General features: G+C 45.2%; 1 protein-coding gene across 5 annotated transcripts; it reads left to right on the plus strand.

Moving 5' to 3' along the window:
* The first annotated feature begins 24 nt into the window (after positions 1-24).
* On the plus strand, positions 25-22192 carry LOC135396796 (CLK4-associating serine/arginine rich protein-like). Of its 5 annotated transcripts, none has more exons than XM_064627979.1 (20): positions 25-294; positions 2787-2900; positions 3062-3159; positions 4073-4174; positions 4288-4370; positions 8018-8111; positions 8824-8942; positions 9006-9102; positions 10111-10189; positions 11312-11388; positions 11471-11512; positions 11588-11815; positions 12755-12952; positions 14371-14637; positions 14698-14737; positions 16005-16077; positions 16528-16586; positions 19093-19223; positions 21485-21643; positions 21729-22192. In XM_064627979.1, exons 2-20 carry the CDS (start codon positions 2802-2804, stop codon positions 21808-21810), a joined length of 2127 nt encoding a protein of 708 aa, XP_064484049.1. In that variant the 5' UTR covers positions 25-294; positions 2787-2801; the 3' UTR covers positions 21811-22192. The 5 variants fall into 5 exon arrangements, 4 of the variants coding, with proteins under 4 accessions (XP_064484049.1, XP_064484050.1, XP_064484051.1 ...); XM_064627980.1 differs by having other exon boundaries at positions 21500-21643; XM_064627981.1 differs by having other exon boundaries at positions 19093-19139.
* Positions 22193-22962: the final 770 nt, after the last annotated feature.

The following is a 22962-nucleotide window of genomic DNA, read 5'->3' on the forward strand; positions in this document are numbered from 1 at the left end:
GAAGTCGGCAAAAAGCTGCTAGTGGCTGCCATGGCCATGGTCATCGGCCTGCGTTGGCCTGCGTAGCGGACTGATTTTACTGTTTATTATGTTGCTCGTCTGAGCCCGCGGCCCCGAGTCGCTCGAGTTGTCTGTTTTTAATTATCGAGGCTGTGGTAGTGTGATGTAATCACGCGTTTGGATGATGCATCTGTTATAAAAGTGTGTATTTATAACGAGAAACAACACCTTTACAAAGCACCAAATTATTGTTCTCTAGCTAGGCCTAATACTCTGCATTTGATCAGGCTGGACGTAAGTCGTGTTATTATCTACTACGTAACCTGCCATGTGCCCTCATGTTCGGTATGTTGAATGATGAACGAGTGGGATGTATACGTCCTTTAACAACCTAACGAGCCACGCTTCGTTCTGCAAATGGAGTTTGCTCTTGCTGCATCTTGAACAATTTGACGTTCTTCGGTTTGGGCCTGTTCACCGTGCCGCTGTCGTGTAAACACAAGGCAGCAAAATATATTTGGGTACATGTTTACATTCAAAGTATGAGCATGGCCGGCTAGTTTCGTGTCGGCGTGACGCACTGATATCATGAATGCAGTGCGGAAACGAAGAAAATAAAAGTGCTCACACAACACACATCCTTGAAATTCAAGCAGTTCGCGAAAACGTCAGTATAACTTCAGTCCTCAATGGTCAGCAGCGCCAACGAGGGTCAGTGCGGCCCCTATGTTAATTAAGAGAGGTGCTGGGCAAGCATAGCAAAATTAATTTAGAACTTCAATTTGGCAGCACCTCCTCACCCCATCACCCTTTTCCCTGCAGGAAGCTTATAGTACTTCTAGTCTGTGAAGTTAAATAGACAACTTGCATCAATACCAAGATGCAGCACGAAACCATGTGGTGCACTGTGGTAACTGCAGTCAAACCTCATTAATATGACCATGACCATTCCCACAGATATTCAAAACCTTGTGCATTACACAAGGCTGTGCTATGACTTAATACAAAAAAGGGAGGCATTGTTGTAGAACATGTTTTAGTTTATTTGTGGAATTAATCCAATAAGAGTGTCTGCTTAGTTACATTTTCAATCTAGTTTTTCCAGTGATACTATCACATGGTGAACGGCAAACATATGCTGCATGTCTCTTTGTTGCTCAAAGAAATGGCTTCTGGGATTGGCCAATGTACCTGTCCCGTACAACGGCAGCAGGTCTGTATGATGGGGTGACGAAGGGCAGTGCTCTTTAGCATATTTTCCGCTGCTACAAAGAGCCTCATGAGTCATCTTGAAATTGGACGTGAAGCTTGGACATGCGTCACCGGAAACCACAGGGTGCTTGTAGGTCAGGTGGACTACTTGTTCAACCGCCGGCGGTCATAATATCAAGAGTAGAATATGTGTGTTCACTCTCTAGTTGTGCAAAAAATCTTGGTCGTTGTTGGATATGGGAATCTTCAATGAAACTGGCATGTTAAGTTATGTGGCCGTGCTGCAGTGTGAGGATTCTTTGCAAGTTGGCTGCACTGAAGCAAATTGCAGTTCTGCTCAAATTTACCACAACTCCACTTGAGTTTGGTGCAAAAACGTCAGCGTGGAAAAAAAAAAAAAAGACACCCAAACTAGGCAAGCTTGTGTACACTATTGTGATTCAGTTTCACGTTGGCCTGTACAAAACAGCTTCATACTCTGTAATAATGCATCGACTTCATGTGAACAGACAATGCTGTCCCGTATCAGCATATTCAACATGGCAAAGAAGGAGCACGATTCTGTGTGACGGTGACGGTCGCCAACAGTCGTACTTTCTCTAACAACAGTTTTTTTTGTGTGTGTAGAGAAAAAAATATTGTACACAATACCTAAATGTTTCTCATAATGTCACTAAATATCGAATCGTCTAATCGAAATGTGGCTTTTCCCGGAATATGATATGCTAAAAAACATATTTCCCATGATTCCTGCAAGCCCTTGAACGTGCACAGCAGATGGCGTTACAAGCTTTGCACGTCGTCATTTAAATTACCTATACGAACCACTACATAAGAACCGCTAAATTTGGGTAAGGTTTTATGATGTGCACTGTCAATTTGCACATCTCCTGTGCGCAGCCATTAGAAGGAATATGGCAGTCCTCAAGTCGATGTAAGGAGTGGTTGTCTGTATCAGCGTGAGTGTACAGTTCATGTTCTGCAGCAAAGGAGGTAGTAGTACTATTGGAAATTCTACGCACGAATAGCGAAATTGGCATTGTGTCACAACAGCATGTATGTTCACAGGCAGTGAGTACTGGGTTCGAAACTGGTCAAGAACATTTTTCGAATAATCTAGATTGTCTTTCCAATTTATCTTTCTTCTCAGAGTTTACGCTCGCAGTTAAATCCGGCTATATTAAGGTGCTATGGTTGTGCTAGGTTAGCTTGTCTGGTACGAAGCAATTGCTGAATCCTGAGGATGCCTGCAGTGTAGCAGAACCCTGTTAGTTATATTTGCTTGTTTGTTCAGGCTTGTTCACTTGATTTTGTTCATATTTGGTCAGGTTAAATTGAGCTAGGCACTTCCACAGCTGTGGAAATACTGTGACGCTGACTGTCCATGGAACAGAAATATATGTGCGCAGAAATAATGGAACTCCAGACGGGAACTATAGTTTGGACATCTGCTTCAGCTTAATGAGTAGATTCGATGAACATTAAATTTGACATGCGGGAACTGTAAATAATGAGGACACGTTTGTCGAGTACGCTGTTGCATTTATATTAAATGAAGGACAACTTGTGCACAGGGAGTGCGCAAGAGGATGTGGCACGAAGCGCGGAAGCAGGAGCGGAAGATACGCGGCATGATGGTGGACTTCAAGAAGAGAGCTGAGCGAAGAAGAGAGTTTTATGAGCGAATAGTGAGTGTGGCATGCTCATTGTGAATACGGCCACTGTAAAAAAAACAAAAAGAACAGAAAAAAGTGGTCTCTTCTGAAGTGGCTGATACTTGTGTCAGCCACAACCTTTTTCATGTCTGTTTGTCTCTTTCTGGTGTAACACTTGAAATGTATGCTTGTAGAAGCAAGATCCTGCCCAATTCTTGCAAGTTCATGGCAGGCAGTGCAAGATCCACCTCGATCCAGCCATTGCCCAGGCTGCCGACAGTCCGGCAACAATGTGAGCTTTTTTTTCCTCATTCACCATTTTGCACATTTGGTAATGCATGCATTGCTTGTACGTACATTTCCTTATGTCACTGATGGTTGGCACTAATGTTTGACTACATGCCATAGTGTAGCTTATCAAAATAGGGAAAAATTGCAAGTAAAATGAAACGCAGTGTGGAACTTAACAGCTGCAGGAGTCTTATGATTTTCCATGTTGGCTACTTCACCAAGGTGTGTCAGCCACCCTATAGCTTAGACATGACTTTATGCAGCTTTTGGCTTATGGCTTATGAAATTGCTGTGCAAGCAACAGGGTAAAGTGGGAAACTGGGAAGCTGTGCAGACAGGTTACCTGCTCGCATAACGTGTTGCATTATGATTTCATTTTACATAATTACAAGTAATTGCAGCATTACCCAAGGTAAAGTATGGTATTTCTTCACCTCCGCAAAAAAAACCTGCGGGAACAGCAGAAGCTGAAACTTTTTTCAGACTTGTTGTTTCGGACTTGTTTCAGCAAACTAAAAAAAATGAAAACGTCTCTTTCCTATACATTATGAATGTTCTACTCTGCAAGTCTCGTGAGCTGTCGGAGCATCAACGATTTGCTGTTAGAGGTGTATTTACAGAAAAACAAAAATATAGTTAAAATTTTTTTATTGCTGCAAAAGTACTCGAACCCGAGTACACACGAGGCTTAGAAGGCAATATGGTCCATAGAAAATGTGAGGGCAGCATTTTTTTTTTTTTTTTCGAGAATTATTCACTAAGAACTGTACCATGTGGCAATTCTAACAGAGAATTAGCACACAACACGTCCTCAAACGTATAGTTTAGCTCTATTTTTTCTTCATTACAACTGTACTTTATGGAGTATTAGAATATGGAGTAGCATTAATGGGCTCTGGGTCCGCTTCTTACAGGATGCCGTGGCAGGGTCACCGTGAAATCATGATTGATCGGTTTGACGTGCGTGCTCACTTGGACATAATTCCTGACTGTAAGGCACAAGCGGAGCCAACTGTGTAAGTCTGTGGTACACTCTACGGTGCACGTGGCCTCTTTCCCGGTCTTCATATCTTGTGCTGTTTACGAAGAACGTCGTTCATGAACCGCTCTGCTTGCACGTTTCACCCAGGATGACCGAGGAGCAACGGGAGGAGGAGAGACAGACCAACTACGAACGCTATCGTACCCTGGTTCAGAACGATTTCCTTGGAGGTGAGTTTTGCACGGTGGACATGAAAATGAAAATGCTAGAACTTTCTAAAAATTTGTGCAAAAATGAATGCGAAGAACCGTGTCTTACAAACCAAGGGCAGCTCTATAATTTTTTAAAAGTGGTTGCGACACTACACCCCAGGGTATCTCAGATAAACGTAAAAGACTGTTCTTTGCACTGATGTGAGCCTGCATTCCAAGTTTTACAGCGAAGAGCGTAATACAGTAAAAGTTTGTTAATTCGAGCCGCCGATAATTCGGATATTCTGATATTTCGAACTGCTTGCGTGGTCCCGGCAATCATGCATACAAAAGTATAGGAATGGACACTCGCTAATTCGGAAGCATTTGGAGTGGTTAAGGATAATTCGGCACTCCCGACATTCGCTCGCGAGGCCATGGAGCGAAGTTCCGCGAACCTGACAAGACCATTCGAGTGGTGGCACCAGTAAACAGCAGCACAGTGAACTGACGAAGCACTCATCGCCATCACTATGATCATTGGCATCACATGGTGTCTGTCCTTGGGCATTTGGCATAAAGACCATCAACAGGTGTTTGCACGTCTTCGCGTGTTTGGTCTCTGTGGTCTAATGCAACTGCTTTCGGCACTGCGGTTTTGTGTACCAAGCGAGGCGTGAGGCGAGAAGGCCAGCATGAATGAGGACGACGATCGCCATTTTGATAGCATCCTGCCTGCTGCGGTGCAGCTTTCGGATTACTTTGCAATTGACTAGGGCTTCGCCATAGCCAGACTGCTGACGGAAGAGGAAATTGTCGTCGACGCCCTGGCATCAACGCGCCAGACGCCGGATAGGACGACAAATATGAGTGGAAGAAACAGAACGTTCCACCCCGTCGCAACGTCAAAGAAGCCGCAGAGGTGCTTGCCGTTCTCGAGGACTTTTACAACGGCAAATGCGTTCTGCCCCATGTGTGTCTGCTGGTTGATTCAGTGATAAGACAATGAAAGATAAAATGTTCAGTGAATATCCAAGGGTCATGCTTATAGCCTACTCGCATTTTTTAGAAATGTAGCTTACTATCTGCTGCTTGTGGCACTATGATCATTTCCTTACATACCGTAACAATTGCAGTGGTGTCCCTGTTTACCGTATTCCCCCACATCAACCGGCATGCCGGGAAAGACCGGGGGAGGCCAGCATGCCGCTAAACCCCGTATTATGCGGCATGCCGGAAAATCCGGGACATCTTTTTTTGTGGCGAAGAGCATGTAAAAACCCAGACTACCTTCCATTTTGGGATCAAACCGGACAAAATAGCGTTTGAATAATATAATGCAGCCAAGCAAGGGCACACGCACAAAAGGGACTAGCCAGAGTGGAAGCTGCCTGTGACTAATACAGGCACACACTCCTTTCTCATGAGGTCATCAGGGTGACCTAAAAGAATGGGGAGATCAGTTTATCCCTGAACGGCGCTGGGAAGCAGTGTAGCAGTTCGGTAGTGTTCTCGTCAAATTTGATGGAGATGGACGCAGCAGACACCTCTGGCGTTGGTCAACGGGACATGGAAGAGCCAGGAAACAACGGGGCGGCACGAGAACGGCACCGTGGCCGTTCCCGCAGCCGCAGTTATTCCATTGCCTTTAAGTTGGACGTCCTCAAAACACCGGAAGAGCTCAACGGGAATATCAGTGCTACAGCAAGGGCCCATGGAATTCCTCGTCAGTGCATCCAAGACTGGATGAAAAGCAAGGACCAACTTCGCTCATGCGCCTCACTTAGTGACATCTGCATTCGAAAGCGAAGAAACGTTCCTTCAAGTGAGGAAAGGAAGAAGAAACGGGCCAAGTTTCCTGATATGGAGCAGGAACTTTCAGCATGGATAGCACTCCAACGTAAGAACGGCTTTCCGGTTTCTACTTGCACGATAAAGTCCCGCGCCCAAGAAATACTCGAGAACGGCGATAGTCAGTCCCAGGACTTCCAAGCATCAAACGGGTGGCTGGACCGCTTCTTGATACGACGTTGTGTGCAGGACGGTCACAAGCGTAGGCCAGAAAGTTCCGGAAAATGCAAGTCTGTTGTGCCGCAGCTTTTTTGACTTCAACAACAGTGTTGTTGGTGGTTTACCACCATCGTGCATTGTCACACTTGTAGATAGCTTTTAACTGCCATGCTCGCTTGCTATCGTCATCCCCCTCTCTCTTATCCTGGTCAATCAATCATCGCTCATACCTGTAGATAGGTTTTAACTACCACACTCTCTCTCACATCATCTTTCCCATAATCGTCTCCGACACACTCAGCATAGTTTTGGCGCTCTATGGCCTTTGTTGCCTTTGTGCCATTAAACACATAATCAATCAATCAATCAACCATCGTGCATAGGGAACATGGACGAGACTCCTCTTTGGTTCGATCTGCCACAGAACAGGACATTCGATTTCAAGGGAGTCAAGCAAGTGAGATGTAAAACTACCGGAAAAGAGAAGTTGAGATACACCGTTGTCCTGAGTGCAATGGCAGACGGAACGAAGCTAAAGCCTATGATAATTTTTAAAGGGCTCAAGAACGTCCCAAAATGTGAGTTCCCAAAGAAAGTTGTGGTGACTGTTGCTATGAAGAGCAGCATGACAGCAGAACTTATGAACACTTACAAACAGAAAGTTTGGGGTGCACGTCCGGGAGCCTTTTTTAAGCCCAAGACTGTCCTCGTGATGGATAGTGCGCCAGCGCATCTGAAGAATACCACAAAGACAAGCTTCAAACAGCACTACAATACGTCACTGTCAGTCATTGCAGGAGGCCTGACACCTCTTCTACAGCCGGCGGACGTCGTGTGGAACAAGCCATTCAAGGCGGCCATGAGAAAGCGTTGGGAAGATTAGCTGCGCAATGGGGCCGCGGAGTTCACGAAAACTGGGAAGCGACGAAGCGCTTCCTACCTGACCGTCGCGCAATGGGTAACGGAAGCATGGGATATGGTATCCCACGATCTCATCAAGCAATCCTTTGTGCAATGTGGATTAGTTGGAAGCCAAGACCAGGACGTGCTTCACAGCTCCTTGCGGGAATTGATGTGTACAGGTATGCCATCTCTTCAGGCAGACGACCCATCCGGTCTCACGGACACAGACAGCGGCACGGAAGGCGATGAGGACTGAGTGCCACGTTCTTGAACATCGTCAAAGATGAAATAAATACTAGTCGTAACCTGTACGAACGACTCCGTTTTTCCTTTTTTTTTCTTTTTTTTTTTTGTTCCCCGAATTTTGCGGCATGCCGAAAAATACCAAATTTAGGAGCGGCAGAATGTGGACTTCCCCGAATTACCCGGCATGCCGGTTAATGCGGGGGAATACGGTATGTGCTTCATCGCTCCTGCCTAACGCAGCCCTACGAATACATCGCAGTTGTGTGCACAACAATGAAATGGGCGAGGCTTTCCAATATGGCTGGGGATACTCTAGTATCCCCAATGCTAGAAGTGTTTTTGTCAAATGTACCGGATAATGTTTTGAGAAGTGGCCCAGTCGCTTCTCTTGTTACACATATACTTAGTTGGCATTGAGTCACTGTAATGACGGACACTGATCTGCAAGGGATGGGATATTATTGCGACAGCATGCCTGTGAGTGGAATTCCATTGAATCTGTTCTGTATTCTGCATTCTCTGTGTAGTGTCGGAAGATAAATTCTTGCACCAGATTTATCTCGAAGAACGGTTTGGACCGATTGGCAAGCCCATCGGCACCACGGAAGAAGAGAAGAAAAAGTGAGTATGACAGCGTGCACTTGAACCACCAAGCTGTCTGTCACAGTTTAGCAAAACAAACTTGTCCGCCATGTGCCTTATGTGCTTGCAGCTGTGTGACGTAGCTTTATGCAGTACATATTTGCCATGCATCGGGCAAGCCTGATGATCTTCGAAACAGTGCCAATATGACACCATTTGGCAAGCACAAAATAATAATAATAATAATGATAATGACGATGATGATTTGGTTCTAATGGGAAAGACAAAAATGTGCAGGGAACTCTTAAACCATTAATTTTCGTGTTTTTTCTGTTAGATACTGTATTTGGAGATTTCTATTATATATTGGATAAAAATTTGCTGAAAAGACATGAAATATCAGATTTTCATATTCAACTGAATCCAAATGACAATACAGTCAATCCTCCATTTATGAACCCTCGTGTTACGAATTCCTTGCTTTATGAATGGTACCCTCTGAACCAAGGCACTTCCCTCTTCCGCATTCCAAACCTCAATTTATGAATAATTTTTCCAGGGATGTTAACTGATGATAAGTCAAGGGTTGACTGTATTGTATTATCGTATTGTATTGTATATTCAATTCATATTCAGTGTTTGTAACATTTATATAATTTTGCTTCACTTTGGTGACTTGCTTTCGGTTTAGGCTTGGCACAAGATTGGCGACATAACCCAGATTTACAATTCGGTTCATTGGTTTCTGCAGGTTGGCAGAAAAGAAGGCTGCAATTGGCTATGTGTATGAGGACAGCACTCCAGTGCCCTCTACATCAACCAATCAGGAAGAAGAGGAGGAAGAAGAAGACCTCAGCGACATTGACTTAGGTTTGTCTGTCCGCACCTTGTAGCTGCTGTCGTTGGTAGTGGAAATCTTGCGTTCTGTTTCAGATATCACGATAAATGTGAATGACCTCACAAACGAGCAAGCTAAGGAAATGAACACTTACTCACACGTTTATGGAATGGAAACAACAGACTTTATAAGGTGAGGCGTTCTTTCTAGCTATGTCTGTGTTGTACACTTGAGTACACTTGTAGTGCACACTGTTTGTAGTTAGACCCTTGTGTTTTTAGGGTTAATGTTAAAATTTGGGTGTAAAATTTGGGTTTTATTGCTGGAGCTGTAAAATAGGGTAAAATCGGGCTGTATGGTTATAAGCTTGGTGGAAAAGCAGATTTTCAGGTGGAACATAAAAACGAGATATCGTCACACATTTTAGAACACGAGATGCTGAGCGACTGTGCTGAATGTGCCGTGCTTAGCATTCTCCACTGCCTGTGCTGGTGGTTGAATTTGCACTTTTGGCAAGTTCATGTTCGGGACTTTTCGGGTTCTACCGTAAAGGGACGATCGCATCCGGAAACCCATCTATGAAAATGATACCACTATGTTCAGCATTGGCCGGCAACCTACTTGGCTAATTTTTTCGTCCGAAAAGTGCTCGGATATTAAATAAACAAATTTCAGATCAGCGCTGCTTCCGCAGCTGCAGAGGCTCCGGCGGCATGACGTCACTCCCTAGGCGGAGGAGTGAGAGGCCGGCGCTCAGGGAGAAAGGCGCGCCGTAACTCTGTGAGATGCTCGTACGGCCACGGCATTTCTTTTCTCAAGGTCGTGCTCTCATTGGTTCTCAGGGAGTGATGCGTTCTCGTTTTTCCAGAGAGGGAATTCTGGCATACTCTCAACATCCGGTGTCTGCTCTTGTCATGCATTCCGTCGAATAACAGTCGAACTACGCTGTGCTTTTGCCGTGATTTTGGGATACCGTGGTCAGTGGTCCACGAGGAATAAAATGACACTATAGTTTCAGAATCGACTGGAACAGATGCGATCGTCACTTTAAGCGACGATTCTGCAAATTGAGGTGTAAAAACGAGTTTTACCGGGTTTAACCCCCAAACACAAAGCTTTATTTATAGTGTGCCTCCTATAACTTCTATAGTACCTCCTATAGTGCACTGTACAATCTTTATATATTTTCTTGACTTTTAGTTACCTCTACAAGGACAAGGAAGAGCAGGAGCAGCTGAAATTGGCTCGTGAATTGGAAGAAGAGAAGGCTATGTATTCAGTGAGTATCCTATTGTTGTGCACAAGAATTTATTTGTTGTGCGCTGCGAACGTCGGCGCCAAACATCAAAATGTGCAAAGTTGGAAGCAGCTGACGTTGTATCATGAAAGACGCCCACGTTTTGTAGCTCCTTAGCAGCACTCTTATAACACTTCTGTTTCCCTCCTCTTATGTCGGATAGCTGTTCTTTCTTGTTTAATCATGTTTTCATCACTGGCTTTATCAACCTGATATAAAGCTGTACTTTTTCTGAACTACGTACTGATGGCTTGCTGGTGCATCCACTGCCCGAGCTTTTTATTTCCCTGGCTTCTTGGTACAATAGTACTCCTTGTTTTGTACTTCTGTGTAAAACTTTTACCCGTGAACCCTTTAACATGTCATGCCTAATCCTTTAAATACCATGTTGACGATGAGGACGGTGCCCTGAGGAACAACCACCTCTATTTGAAATATCGGCTGGCCTCGTTCTGAGGTCCTTCCCCCAACATTTCCTCACTGGTTCACTAGGTTTCCTATCTTTCGGCGTAAAACTTTTGATCTATTTTAAACTGGTTCACATCCTGCACACTAAGGTGTTCCACTAATGCTCCAGGGTTATTTCTTGAACTCTCGTAACCGTGACTATTTTTGCCTTTGGGGCAATGACAAGCACAATTATATTTGATTGTCAGATTATCTCTTAGCACTGATGAGAGGATGGCAGTTGATCAAAAGTGAGTGCCAGTGGTGTGACTCAAATCTACCCTTCCAGACGAATGCCGGCATGGTTCCCCCTGAAGTCAGCCCAGGACGCATACTAACCCCCCCCCTCTCCCTGTCTCCCACTCCTTCCTGCTGTCCTCTCTCCATCTGTCCACAACTGTATGCCGCTCTCAGCCACAGTTGCTTCTCAGCACTCACGTGGAATTAAACAAAAACAAAAAAAACATCCTTCTCAAATTGTATTAGACACCCTCAGTGTGACCACTGCTTCACTCTCATCAGTGTTCAATTTCTTTACTTCATTCAAATTCTCATCATACACATTGGTTCTATTAGAGTTGAAATATAATTATGCAGCAATTTTTATTACCCTGCTGCCTGTTTTGTGATATTATGGCCACTTTAAAATGTACCCAGGGACGGAAGTCACGGCGTGAGAGGCGTGCCCTTCGTGAAAAGAAGCTCCGTGGCAGGAGAGTCACCAGCCCCCCAAGGTAACACACACAATCTTTAGACACCATGGGCAAGGCCACAATTGCTGTTCCATTGGCCTCACATATTTTACACCTCTCACAGTTACGCAGCGAGGGAGAGTCCAACCTACAAGCCATTTCGCGAGTGAGTGGCTTTTTCGTAGTCCAGTAATGATATGCAGCTGCCATTATGAAGCTGGGAAACTCTTGTGTCTTGTAGGTCTCACTCCAGCTCAAGGTCACGGTCAAATTCCCCACAAAATGCGGGGGAGATAAAGTTCATCACGAGTTTCGGAGCGTCGGACGATGAAGATGCTGCGGGCGCAAAGAAGAACAACAGCGGCTCGTCTGCTGCTGCATCAAAGACGTCTTCGACTTCCAAGAATGCAAACTCAACACGGCCTCCTTCGAGTGGTAGCAGCAGGAATCCTCAGAAAGAGTCCTCAAGGTGCGCGACCGACTGTTGCTATTTTAGCTTTGTGATGTGTGTTACTTACACGGACATACCTTTAAACGGTAAACAGATTACGGTAAACATACCGTAAACGGTACGTCCTGGTATGCTCCGGAACGGTATGTCCCGGTAAACATACCGTTACACAGTATATCTCTGTCATTTTACAAGAAGTACCTTCTTGTAAAATAACCCCTCATTAATAAGTAGACCCTCATTAATTCAAACTCCAGCCAGCCACATATTTTTGTTAGAATTATGGTAACTTTGAATTACCTGATACTCATCTAAGTATATGTTGCAACAAAAGTTATGGTTTGTTATATAAGTAGCTGCACATTTTTGAACAAAGTTTATTAATTGAACCGTCTATGAAGCAAAGGCATTTAAAAGAATTTTGTTTTTGGTTGTCTGCTTGGTCAACACGCAGGTACTCAAAACAATGTTTTCAATCAGGTGAGCATTTTGTTCAAAGGCAGGTGTTTGAACAGATGGCATGACCAACTCACAGAGGCAGTTCTCTGCCTGCGGGAACACTCACTGAAGGACTGAAAAGTATGAATCAGACGAAAGTGCCATTTGAGTTACGTGACTTTTCATTACATTAAAAACAGAGTGCTAAACAAAATCTTGAAATCCATTTAAATTACCTGAGGGTATGAGATATTCCTGTTTGAATTAACGAGGATCTGTACACTAATCATGGCCACAGTTTCTTCGTGGCACTAACGCAGAATTAGAAAAAAAAAAAGAAGAATCTGAACCACTTCCTCCCAAAGGGCAAGCTGAACTAAGTGAATCTACCGCCGGCAATGAGGTAGAGTGTCGTCAGTGACGATGGAACTCCCAATCACAATCATTGAAATAAAGTCTCTTCATGGTCTTTGAGCTGGTCTCAGGGTTTCATAGTCTGACAGCTGTTCCTTATTGCAGTCGATCATCGGGTCGGTCCAGGGGACACAAAAGGAGTACGTCGAGGTCCAGGTCAAAGTCAAGGTCACGATCGAGGTCGTCTGACAGGCGCCACAGACGAAACAGGAGTGGCTCTCGCAGACGATACGGATCTTACCGCCATTCAAGGTCTCCACGGTCCCGTTCTAGGCAACGTTACCGATCAACATCACGCTCACGGTATGCAGTCCTGCCAGTTTTGACATGTTTTCGATAAGTACCGTATTTACTCGGGTAATATGCACCATTGCATAATTTGCACACCCCCACTTTTTCACGGAAAAAGTTTTGAAAATAAGAACTCGTGTAATTTGAGCGCTCCTACTTTCGTGCGCAACAGAGGCCATGTGCCCTGTGACGCTTGGCATCACGGGGCACATGCAGCTCCTTCTTTCGAAAAGGGAGGGAGATCCTCAGCACGAATTCCCTACATCATGTTGCTTAAAGCAATGACTCTCACTTGGTGGAGGAGATAAGATCAAAGGGATTACAAGGTACCGAATCTTATCTCTGTTTTGACCTTTTACCCCCTTCACAACAATAAACCACAAAGCTGTGTTACATCCCACTGGCTTAGGAAAGAATGACCAGAACACCTGGAGGGAACATATCACTAGCAAAATACGCGTCAGCATTCCGCAAGCTGGCTTCACCTAACGCATGCATGCTTTAGGAGAAGCTCGCTTTAGAAAAAGCGTGGAAAGCACGTGCTGGGCCTTTTTGAATCATCTCGCAAATTTCTGCAGCATTGGCCAAAAATGAAGAGAGAAAATCGTTATGACCAACTTCTTTCACTGACAGTTATGGAAAATGAACAGCCACTGTTTATTTTCTTGCCTAAATTTTTATTTTAGTGTAATTCTTTTGTTACGAATATCGGATGATACAAATGTTTTCCGCTACCCCGTGAGATTCGTATCACCGAGATTGCATAGTATTATTCACCTAAAGGACCATCTTTTAACGGAAATGTAACATCTTTTTTAACAGATTTTGCACATACTTTTGAAGTCGCCGTGTTAATGCCTCGCATAATTTGCGCAACCCCAACCTTCGTGTCAATTTTTCGGTAAAAAAAAAAAAGTGCAAATTATGTGAGTAAATACAGTATACACCACGACCTACTAGATTATAACGACCATGTCATAATCGGCAACCCCTATGAGGAGTCCGTCCACACGATCCGCTAGGGGTGCTACTCATCGACCGTGAGATCTACATCATGATTGGACAATGGAAACTTGAATTTTTAACGCGCAGAAGCGGACGTAGGACTACCGTAGCAGATGGTAGCTGACGACAGCAACAGCTTTTGTGAAAACGCGTAGAATGATGATGATAATAAACTTTAGAAAGAAGCATCTTCCATGGGACATCCACCGCTTGTACAAAAATACTAAGGTAAGGTGAAGTACAAAGTATTGTAGAAGCTGAGGAAGCAATAGCCGAGCCGATGAGTAGCGCCACCGCTAGCTTCCAAATGAGGCGCTGGGAAGGGGTGCCTCAGACATTGGTCGTTATAATGTAGTAGGTTGTGGTGTACACACGCGCAACATAAAGGGAACGTGGACTGAGTTAAATGAACTGCAACCCTGCAGATCGCGATCACGGCGACGCTTCTCTGCCAGATCACCCCCGAGTCGGCGAAGCCCACACGACTCCCGCAGGCATTCGCGATCGCCACGAAGCCCCTCGCCTCGCCATCGCAAGCCTCCGAGCCCACCTCGCAAGTCCTACTACCGGCACAGTTTGTCCCGCTCGAAGAGTCCCAGCTCGGGTAGCAGTTCCAGTGACTCGGAGAAGACCAACCGCACAAGTACAGGCGCGGTGGTCCGCCGAACGTGGCCATCTGCCGACACCCAAAGGCACGTTGGTTGTGCCTCGTGGTGATCTGTGTGTTCTAACAGAATGTGTTCACCTTCCAGAACCAATGCTACACTGGGTAAACCCGGTCCCTCCGCCAAAGTCAGTAAGATATTGATCCTGCTCTCGATTTACTCCACACGTTACCATTTTTCTTGTACCACCCTCCTTGATGCGATTGCTTTTACATTCCTAAAAAAGGGAAAGACTTCCTAGATGGCATGGCGTTTACATGCTAATGTTGCAGCAGTGCCAATGGTCAGTGTGGACACATTAGGATGGCTTTTTTGCTGTTTAGTTATGGAGAACATTTAGTTCCTTGTGTTTTTGGGTAAAACCCAGTAAAACCCATTTTTAGTCCCCCAATTCTCCCCGTTTTCAGATTTGCATTGTTGTCAGTTGGGGTAAAACCTGAAAATCCCTGAGAAGGAACTTGCCAAAGTACAAATTCAGGTACCAATACAGGCACTGGAGAATGCTACGCATTTCAGCATAGCTGCTCGGCATCTCGTGTTTGTCTGAAATGCAAGGTGTTCATTTTTTTGTTATTTCCAATGGAAAATTTGTTTTTCCACGTGATTTTATTCCAGTATTTTACCCGTTGTCTGCCTCCCGATATTTTCAAAAACATATAACCCGAACGTACAAGGGTCTAAGTACATTCCACTTGAAATGTGCAGCAAGGCTGTGTACGGGATATGAACCGCAACTGGCTACAGCCGTCCCATGTCGAGCGCGTATGACTTTATAGAACGTAGGAATGTGTGGCTGCCTTCCCTACATACCTGGTAACGGGACAATGACATGATTGTAGAAAATTTTTTTGGTTCTTCACAGAGAGTGGTTCTCAAGAATAACTTTTATCTGAAACATGCGCGATTTTTGCTGCGTTGCGTTCCTTGCGGGCACGGTTCACGAGCAAATGGGTCCTTCACGGAACACTGCAATCAATTCAATTCAATTCATTGACATCCAAAAATTCCTGTAGAGGGCGTTACCTGGGTGGGGTGGGTCCGACAATCGTGGCAACTCACCTAGCACGCTCTTTCCATCACTTGGTGTTTTCATGCCGTTATCATATTGTGAAGTCTGCAAAGTGATTATTATCGTTATTATTATCAGTGAAGTGAGCTCAGTCAAACAATAGATTTCACTGTTGTTGTTTGGACTGACCCTGTTTGCATGCACATTTGTTGTATTTGTTGTCCTGTTTAAAAAGGATAATGTTTGTTTAGCATCTAACATATCGCGGTATTGGAAAGAGATAAACGTGCATTTGTGACCTTTACTGAGCACCATCTTTCAAATGGTGTTGGGACCATCATGGGAATGGCATCCTTCAGTTGCTCTAGAGCATCGCTGTTCGCAGGGTACATCAGGCGGCGGAATGTCGCTGCGTGAGAAGCTGAAGCGGAGAATGCAGGCCGCCCTCAACAAGCAGTGTAAGTACCTGTATTTACTCAACAGATGATATAGGGAATTTTTTGGGGGGCATATAGGGGTACTATTGCCTCAGCGTTGTGCCATGGGTACAACCATACTACTATGGGCTTAACCCGTGGGTCGTACCAACGTTGTGAGTAACTATGCAACTAGTTCAAGCTATTCAATGACTTATTGTGACCAAGGACGTCTGACTTATAGTAATTTCAAAAAAGCGTTTTTATTAACACATTGCATGAAGTGGAGAACTAGATGTTCAAATACAACTATTTGTGGGTAAATGACAACATTTGAGATGACAAAACACACATGACATTTATAATGTCAGTACTTTTGATATTCACATGTGTTTGTATTTTGTGTTTTGTTGTTGTTGTAATTATTTTGTGCATGAAAGCTGGCTGAGTTGGGCTATCAGTTTTGTGCCTAACTGTAACCTTTGCCTGCAGATAAGGCAGACAAGAAGGCTGAACGAGAAAAGCAAGATAAAGTTCAACAAGAACGCTGGGTGAGTGGCGTTGCATCTTCATGTGCAGCTGTGTTATTGTCCGGAACTTGAAAGATTGCTTCCTTGTTTCCTTGCTATCGGGAAGCTGTCTAGATGACATGCAATGTTTTGATGCAGTAGAATTTCGGTGGTGCAATCACAGTTGATTTGCCCTTTGGGGTGATACAAATGTACAGGCCTGACTGCATTATGCAAGGTGTGTCAAGTATGTTAAAACTTTCCCAGTTGCCGTGGACATTGTAAATAGATGGGCTGCTGGGTTGTCCTGCTGTGGTTGTGCTTGCAACAATACGCCATCAAATGACTCAGCTGCTCTCTTTGGTTGCCAGCCAACCAGCGGCAACCAGCACTTGCAATGCGACAAGCCCAGTCGGATGCTGTCACTTCCGGACACATGTCTTTCTTGAGCGCACTCACATGCACAGAGGGCGGTAACATCTTAGATGTTAGTAACATCGAGATCCTCACGAATTAGCCTAAGTTTTGGCTCAGTGCCAGACACTGAAGTCAACGACACTTGTACTCCAGCGGCGCACCACCGCCAACACCGACGATGACTCCAAATGAACTTGGACTGTGCGACCAGAGCTCGTGAATGGCACAGCCTCCAGAAGATAATGGGAAGTACTGGATAGTGCTTCGACAATAACATCAAAAGAAGTATTTCGTTGTGTTCCGACGACATCACCACTGCTAAACACGTTAACAAAGCGCTCGCTTTCGAATTCCGGCGCAGAAGCCTTTTTCCTCTTTGTCGTCGACAGCTTCCGCTTTCGGCTTCCGAAATGCTGGACGGTTCATTTCAAAACTCGTTTGTCTATCGTAAGAATCGTCCACGTTCGAAAACACAGCAAGAAATAGGAACTAAAAGTTGCGATCACAATCCCCTCGTGAGAAAGAGCAGATGCTCCCATGCCTCATTCTCCCATGCCTCCCATATTGCCTGCTACCATGCCTGACAAAAAACGAGTTTTGGGGCACTTTGAGGCGGATTTGAGCAAAAATACTTTGGGATCATATAGAAGACAGATTTTTGTCACCAAAAATGTTATTTCCAGAAAATCCGTTTCTTTGTCATTTATTGCGAGTTGATCCCCGCGTACCCCCTTAATTAAACTTCTATGATACACACCACAGAACTACGCAACAGCAGCATGGGTGGGTTGCATGCGCGTGTGCAATAAACCTCTACCCGAGAAACATCATCATGACGTTGGTAGACACACCGAAACCAAAACAGATCGGCAGGGGAGAGCTGGGTTCCACGAATGGGCAATTGTTCGCTGCCTCCTATTGAAAGAAAAGTAGGACCGAAGGTCGCGTCCTTTTCAGGGACCATCGTAATCCCCTCAAGACGGCGGCTTTCGGGCGCGACCTTTTTCGCCACTAGCATTGAACGTAGTTCAACTCTACCAAACTCCCAAAGTGCAATTCGAAGTAATCTACCAAACTCGTGGCGCTGTCGAACATTATGACGTCATTTGTTTACAAACAGGTAGAGGTCTATTGCTATTGTTGGTCTCACTTCGCCATCCATGTGCAGGGGTTCATGTTGTGCTCGCATAAGTCGGCTCTTCTCGTCTGATTGAGATATTCAAATGCTGCACCTGAACAAGGAATCAGTGTCAGGATAGTCCGATGACAGCGTCCAACATCGTTATACGAGTACTCGGAACCACGGTTTCCATCGCTACACGCGGGTCGTTTCCCCGTAGAAACAATGTATATTTTGACGGTAAAATCATGAACCATCATTTTACGAGGGATATCATTATATGCGATATCGCTATCTGCGGGTTTTACTGTAGTACTCAGTGCGTGTCCTGTTAGCATTGTGGAAGGTGGAGGTTCAAAGCTCCAATGAGAGCAGCAGTGCCTGGTGACAATTAGCCAACAGCAATGTTGTTTTCGAGAGATGTTTGGCCGCGTCTCTGCATCTGCCACGGCAGTTTTAAGCCCATATGAGTAGCGTGTACTGCGGGTGATACGCCAATATCTCAAGCAAAGGATAGCTTTTTGGGTCTGACCTACCACCTTCTCACATCCACCATCAAGCTCAAGATGTTGTTGCTAAGCATGTGGCACATGACTCAGAGTCAGTCTAGTAATGTGACCAGCCTGACTCTGGGACCAGTCACACTGCATCAAATACCGTCTACCATTGAGAAACTTTACCGTGAGCTGATTTATACTGAAGTACAAGATGTACCCCACTTGTGGGGTGCACCTGAAACTGTAGCGGTGTAATTTGCCTTGTGGGAGTGGCAATCTTTTCCTCATCCTTTCATAGTTCATGCCCCCTTCATGTTTGTATGTGCACATTGCAGTAAACAGGGCTACTTGAAGTCATTATTCAATTCATATTTGAAGTCAAATATTCGCAGTATTCGTATTCGAAATTTTTACTATTTGCCCAGCCCTAATAAAAAAGTCATCAAATGTCAAGACATGGATTCCACCCAGGTGTAATGCAAAGTTGCAAGACAGAGCCATCTTTTCTTTGCAGGATCGCGCAGAGGAGTTGAGGGAAATGGCACTGAGGCTTCGGCAGAGGTATGTAGAGTCGCCGACCGAGAGAGAGATGGGTTTGCAGCACCAGCTCTGCTCCCCAAATGGGGGATACTCCAACTCAGGGTTGTGAGCATCCATGAGAAATAGTCTGTAGACATAGTAGGCTTCCTTGGCAGGAAAATAGTTGCTGTCAAAAACAATGTGCACACGAACCACAAAGATTAACAACTTGCGTTGCACCTCAAACTGACACCTGTTAAGGTAGCAGTTACAGAATTCCTGTTGTCTTTTTTGGCCAAGAACAAAGAGATGCGTAGCCATCCTTTGCAGCGCAGTTCTTGAAACAGGAGGCTGCTTGAATGAAAAGTGCAAATGCGTGGCCTAATAATAGCAAATAAGTGAAACCCACAAAAATGTCTCAATTATCGGAATGTCGAAATCCCAACGGACAACAAAATACAAGGTGTACTTGCCGTTATGAAGGTACCTTTATTTTGAAAAGAAGTGGGAAGAGTTTTTGCTTTTTAGAGCAGAACTGTGCCGTTAAAGGAGCCCAGAAAACCATCCAAAAGATCTTCTATTTCTGGCGAATTACGAAAGGACGTAACTTGACGTGACAACTAACACAAAAAATCCTCTGTACGCAGTATTTTTCTTGGAATAAAGCTCCCCCGAACATCGACGTGTGCGTTCCCGCTCGACTCGTTCTGCAGGCCGAAATCAGGAAAACGAGGAGGGTTGTGATATCGCCACGGTTGTAAGAGAGACCGCGCTTTTCGCACTTTTTTTTTTTTCTTTTTCGTTTCCATTCCCAGTTCTACTCCCATTCTGTGTAGCAGACGACGCTTCTCCGAACGAGTAAACCAGTTAGCGGGTTGTACCACGATGACGTCAAAGCGACTTTGGCAGCTAGTTGCGGACATTGCCACTGTTGCACGCGGTGGCGATTTTTAAAATCGAATTCCGCGATATGTATGCATCTGTCGAGTGAATCACTTCGCATGGTGCGTTTTAGCTGTCAGGTTAACGGGTTGGTTTGAAAAAATTGTCATGACTAAAGCACTTTCTGTGCTCCTTTAAAACAAGTTTCGTTAAAGCTGTCAAATGCTCGACTGCACTCGAGCCGCCAGGGGCATGAAACTGAAGTCCTCCAAAAGAGCAAGGGCTTCTGTCGGTAGGCCGTGGCGACAGGAGTTCCTCCCTCACATTCACAGTCGTCGTCCAATACAGCCTTGTCCTTGTCATGCGTACCTCCAATCGTGGTACACAGCTGTCCGAAGGCGCTTTAGTTTGCCGTGGAACTTCTCACCTTCGAGGACCCCGAGGATCTGTGACTCGTTCTTTACATATGTTGCCAATGAGCTCTCCTTCATGTCATATTTTTTCATTGCTTCTTGTCTAGAGACGCTGTCCTTCAGGGCTTTCAGTAATTCCACTTTCATCGCGAGGTCCATACTCAATCTCATAAGTTCGTGCGCTTCACAGGAGTCGCCATGGCACTGAGTATGTCACGGCACTGATAACCATAGCGATGCGTACTGTGCCAACTCTTTTCAGTGGTAGAGTGGTGCCACCTTTTGCCTTTTTCTGATGACTGTGATGCTGCTTGTGTTGATGCACATCCCCCGAGCCATGACTGTCCGAATTATCCGGTGCGCACCCGACTGCTTCCAAATTACCGAGTATTTATTGTCGTAGACTAATATAAAGGTCTGATGGGACTGCACGGGTAGTCCAACTTGCCGAATTAATGGGGGTCGAGTTAGCGAGGTTTTACCACATGATAGCAGAGCGATATGGTAGCGCGATACGGTGCTCTCTCAGGTCCGGAGGTGCTAGTTCACCAAGTAGATCTGGCCACCCTTGCCCCAAAAGCAGCATGGCAAAACCGTTACAAATGACCACTGGTCGCAGGATCAGGTTTTATATTCGAAGCTGCACAACAGGGTGAAACCAAGTGATATCAGATGAAAGAGCAGATTTTTCGGGTGGAGAAGAAAAACATCAGAACAACAACACATGAGATGGAGAGAAGCAGCACTGAGAGCATAGTTGTGTATGTAGTGTTCATCTGTCCTTGCATTAGCGGCCGAGTTTGCACTTCGGCGAGTTCAGTTGTCAGGTTTTACGAAGTTTAGTCCAAAAGCGCATGACTTTCCATACACAATTCGTGCAGATTCATTTGTGGTTTTCATTTAAATCGCCTTGGTACATACATTCAACTCTGCTATGCTTTTAGATGCATGAACCTTTGGGTGCCAAAAATATGTGCATACAATCAGCACTTCAGTTTAATTTTTTTAAATATCTTTATTTATTATTTTATTATATTTACGTAGAGGCAACATAGGATAATATCCTCCTTTTATTATTGTTCTTGATGTCAGGGACCGCGAACGCAGGCACAAAGAGTGGGAGGACTATGATCCCGAAAACGGAAGCCGATGGTCCAGCCGGTCTCGTAGCCGGTCAGGAAGCCGGTCTTCGCGCAGCAGTCCAGAGCCGAACCCACCTGGTGAGTCTCCTCCTAGGAGGGCTTCGAAAAGGTAAGGAAAAAGAAGCAATGCACGGCAGCAAATTTATTATTGTTCAGCTTTCCTCCTGAACTGTGAGTTCCGATTCCTCTTGCAGGAGCCGATCAAGGTCGCCAACCCCAGATGACCGCAGACACCATGACATGGACTGGGAATCCCGAGGCTTAGTAGATTATTGAGGACCTTGCATAAGTATGGAACTGGTGTTCGAGCTGGTGTGGCATGCTGGTTTAATACGTAACTTGTGCTTACGTGACCAAAATGTTCTGGAGGTGCCATTCTGCTGAGCTTGGCTGAAGTGCGCTGGGTGTACTGTCGTTACAGTAACGGAACATATCTGTGGAACATACGGCAGCACACTGAGGTCTCTGTATGGAACAAGAAAGTGTCTGTCGCGTGTCCGTGATGAAAGTCTGGGAGCTTTGTGCACGCATCCCCGTCTGAGTTTGTGCGGGTGACTGCAGGTAGCAGCAGGTGTTTCAAGAGCAGTGTTTACAAGGCTGGTGCTACATCATTATGTTGTAGGTGATTTTGGTCTAGTAAAGTACGAGATTGCTTGCACGTCTGCTGTATTAAAACAGTATTACCTGCAGTGTGCAGATAACATAGGGACTATCGCATCCGTCGCAGTCGATTCCGAAACTGCAGTGCAGGTTAGTCCTCGTTCATCACCGACAATAATGTCGAAAACCCGACATGAATTAGTTGAGTAGCTTCTGTGCAATTTGATGTAATGCATGGCCATAGCTGACGACGGATGAGGAGAGCATAGCGCAATTCCCTCTCTGGAAATCGGAGAAAACGTCACTCGGGCAAGGCCAATCAGTTTTGCCAGAGTTTTTTTTTTTACCCAATCAGTTTTGGCAAAGCCCTTTGGCGAGGACAGGTCCAGTCGGGGAGCGATCGGAGAGCCTTTGGCGACCAACCGCCAGGCGGAAGGGTCTGCACATCACAGAGAGTCTGTGATGGGTTTGTGGAATGTTGTTTCTGGTTAGCGTCACACGCGTTTGTACAGCGAGGAGCGTAGCACGGTGTTCCACGCAACGTGGTCGCGTCATAACTCTCACTGGTATACGAAACTCGGCTTCTCTCTTGTTCGGTTGATTTGTCGAGGATTTTTCAAGTATATCGTTCAGTATATTGCAATGCGAACGCGAAGCAGACGATCTCGGAGACAATCGTCTGCACTGCGTTTCAATTTGTGTGCCTGACTTACATCATCATCATCATGTTACTACCGCTGGGGCTTCCTTAGCTGCAGAGGGAGTGCGATTCTTCAGAACTCGTTTATTTGGCATGTAAGCTGTTTCAGAAGAGAAACTTGGCCAAGT

The sequence above is a fragment of the Ornithodoros turicata genome, chromosome 6 (genome assembly GCF_037126465.1).
Source record: "Ornithodoros turicata isolate Travis chromosome 6, ASM3712646v1, whole genome shotgun sequence".
NCBI classification, from domain to species: domain Eukaryota; kingdom Metazoa; phylum Arthropoda; class Arachnida; order Ixodida; family Argasidae; genus Ornithodoros; species Ornithodoros turicata.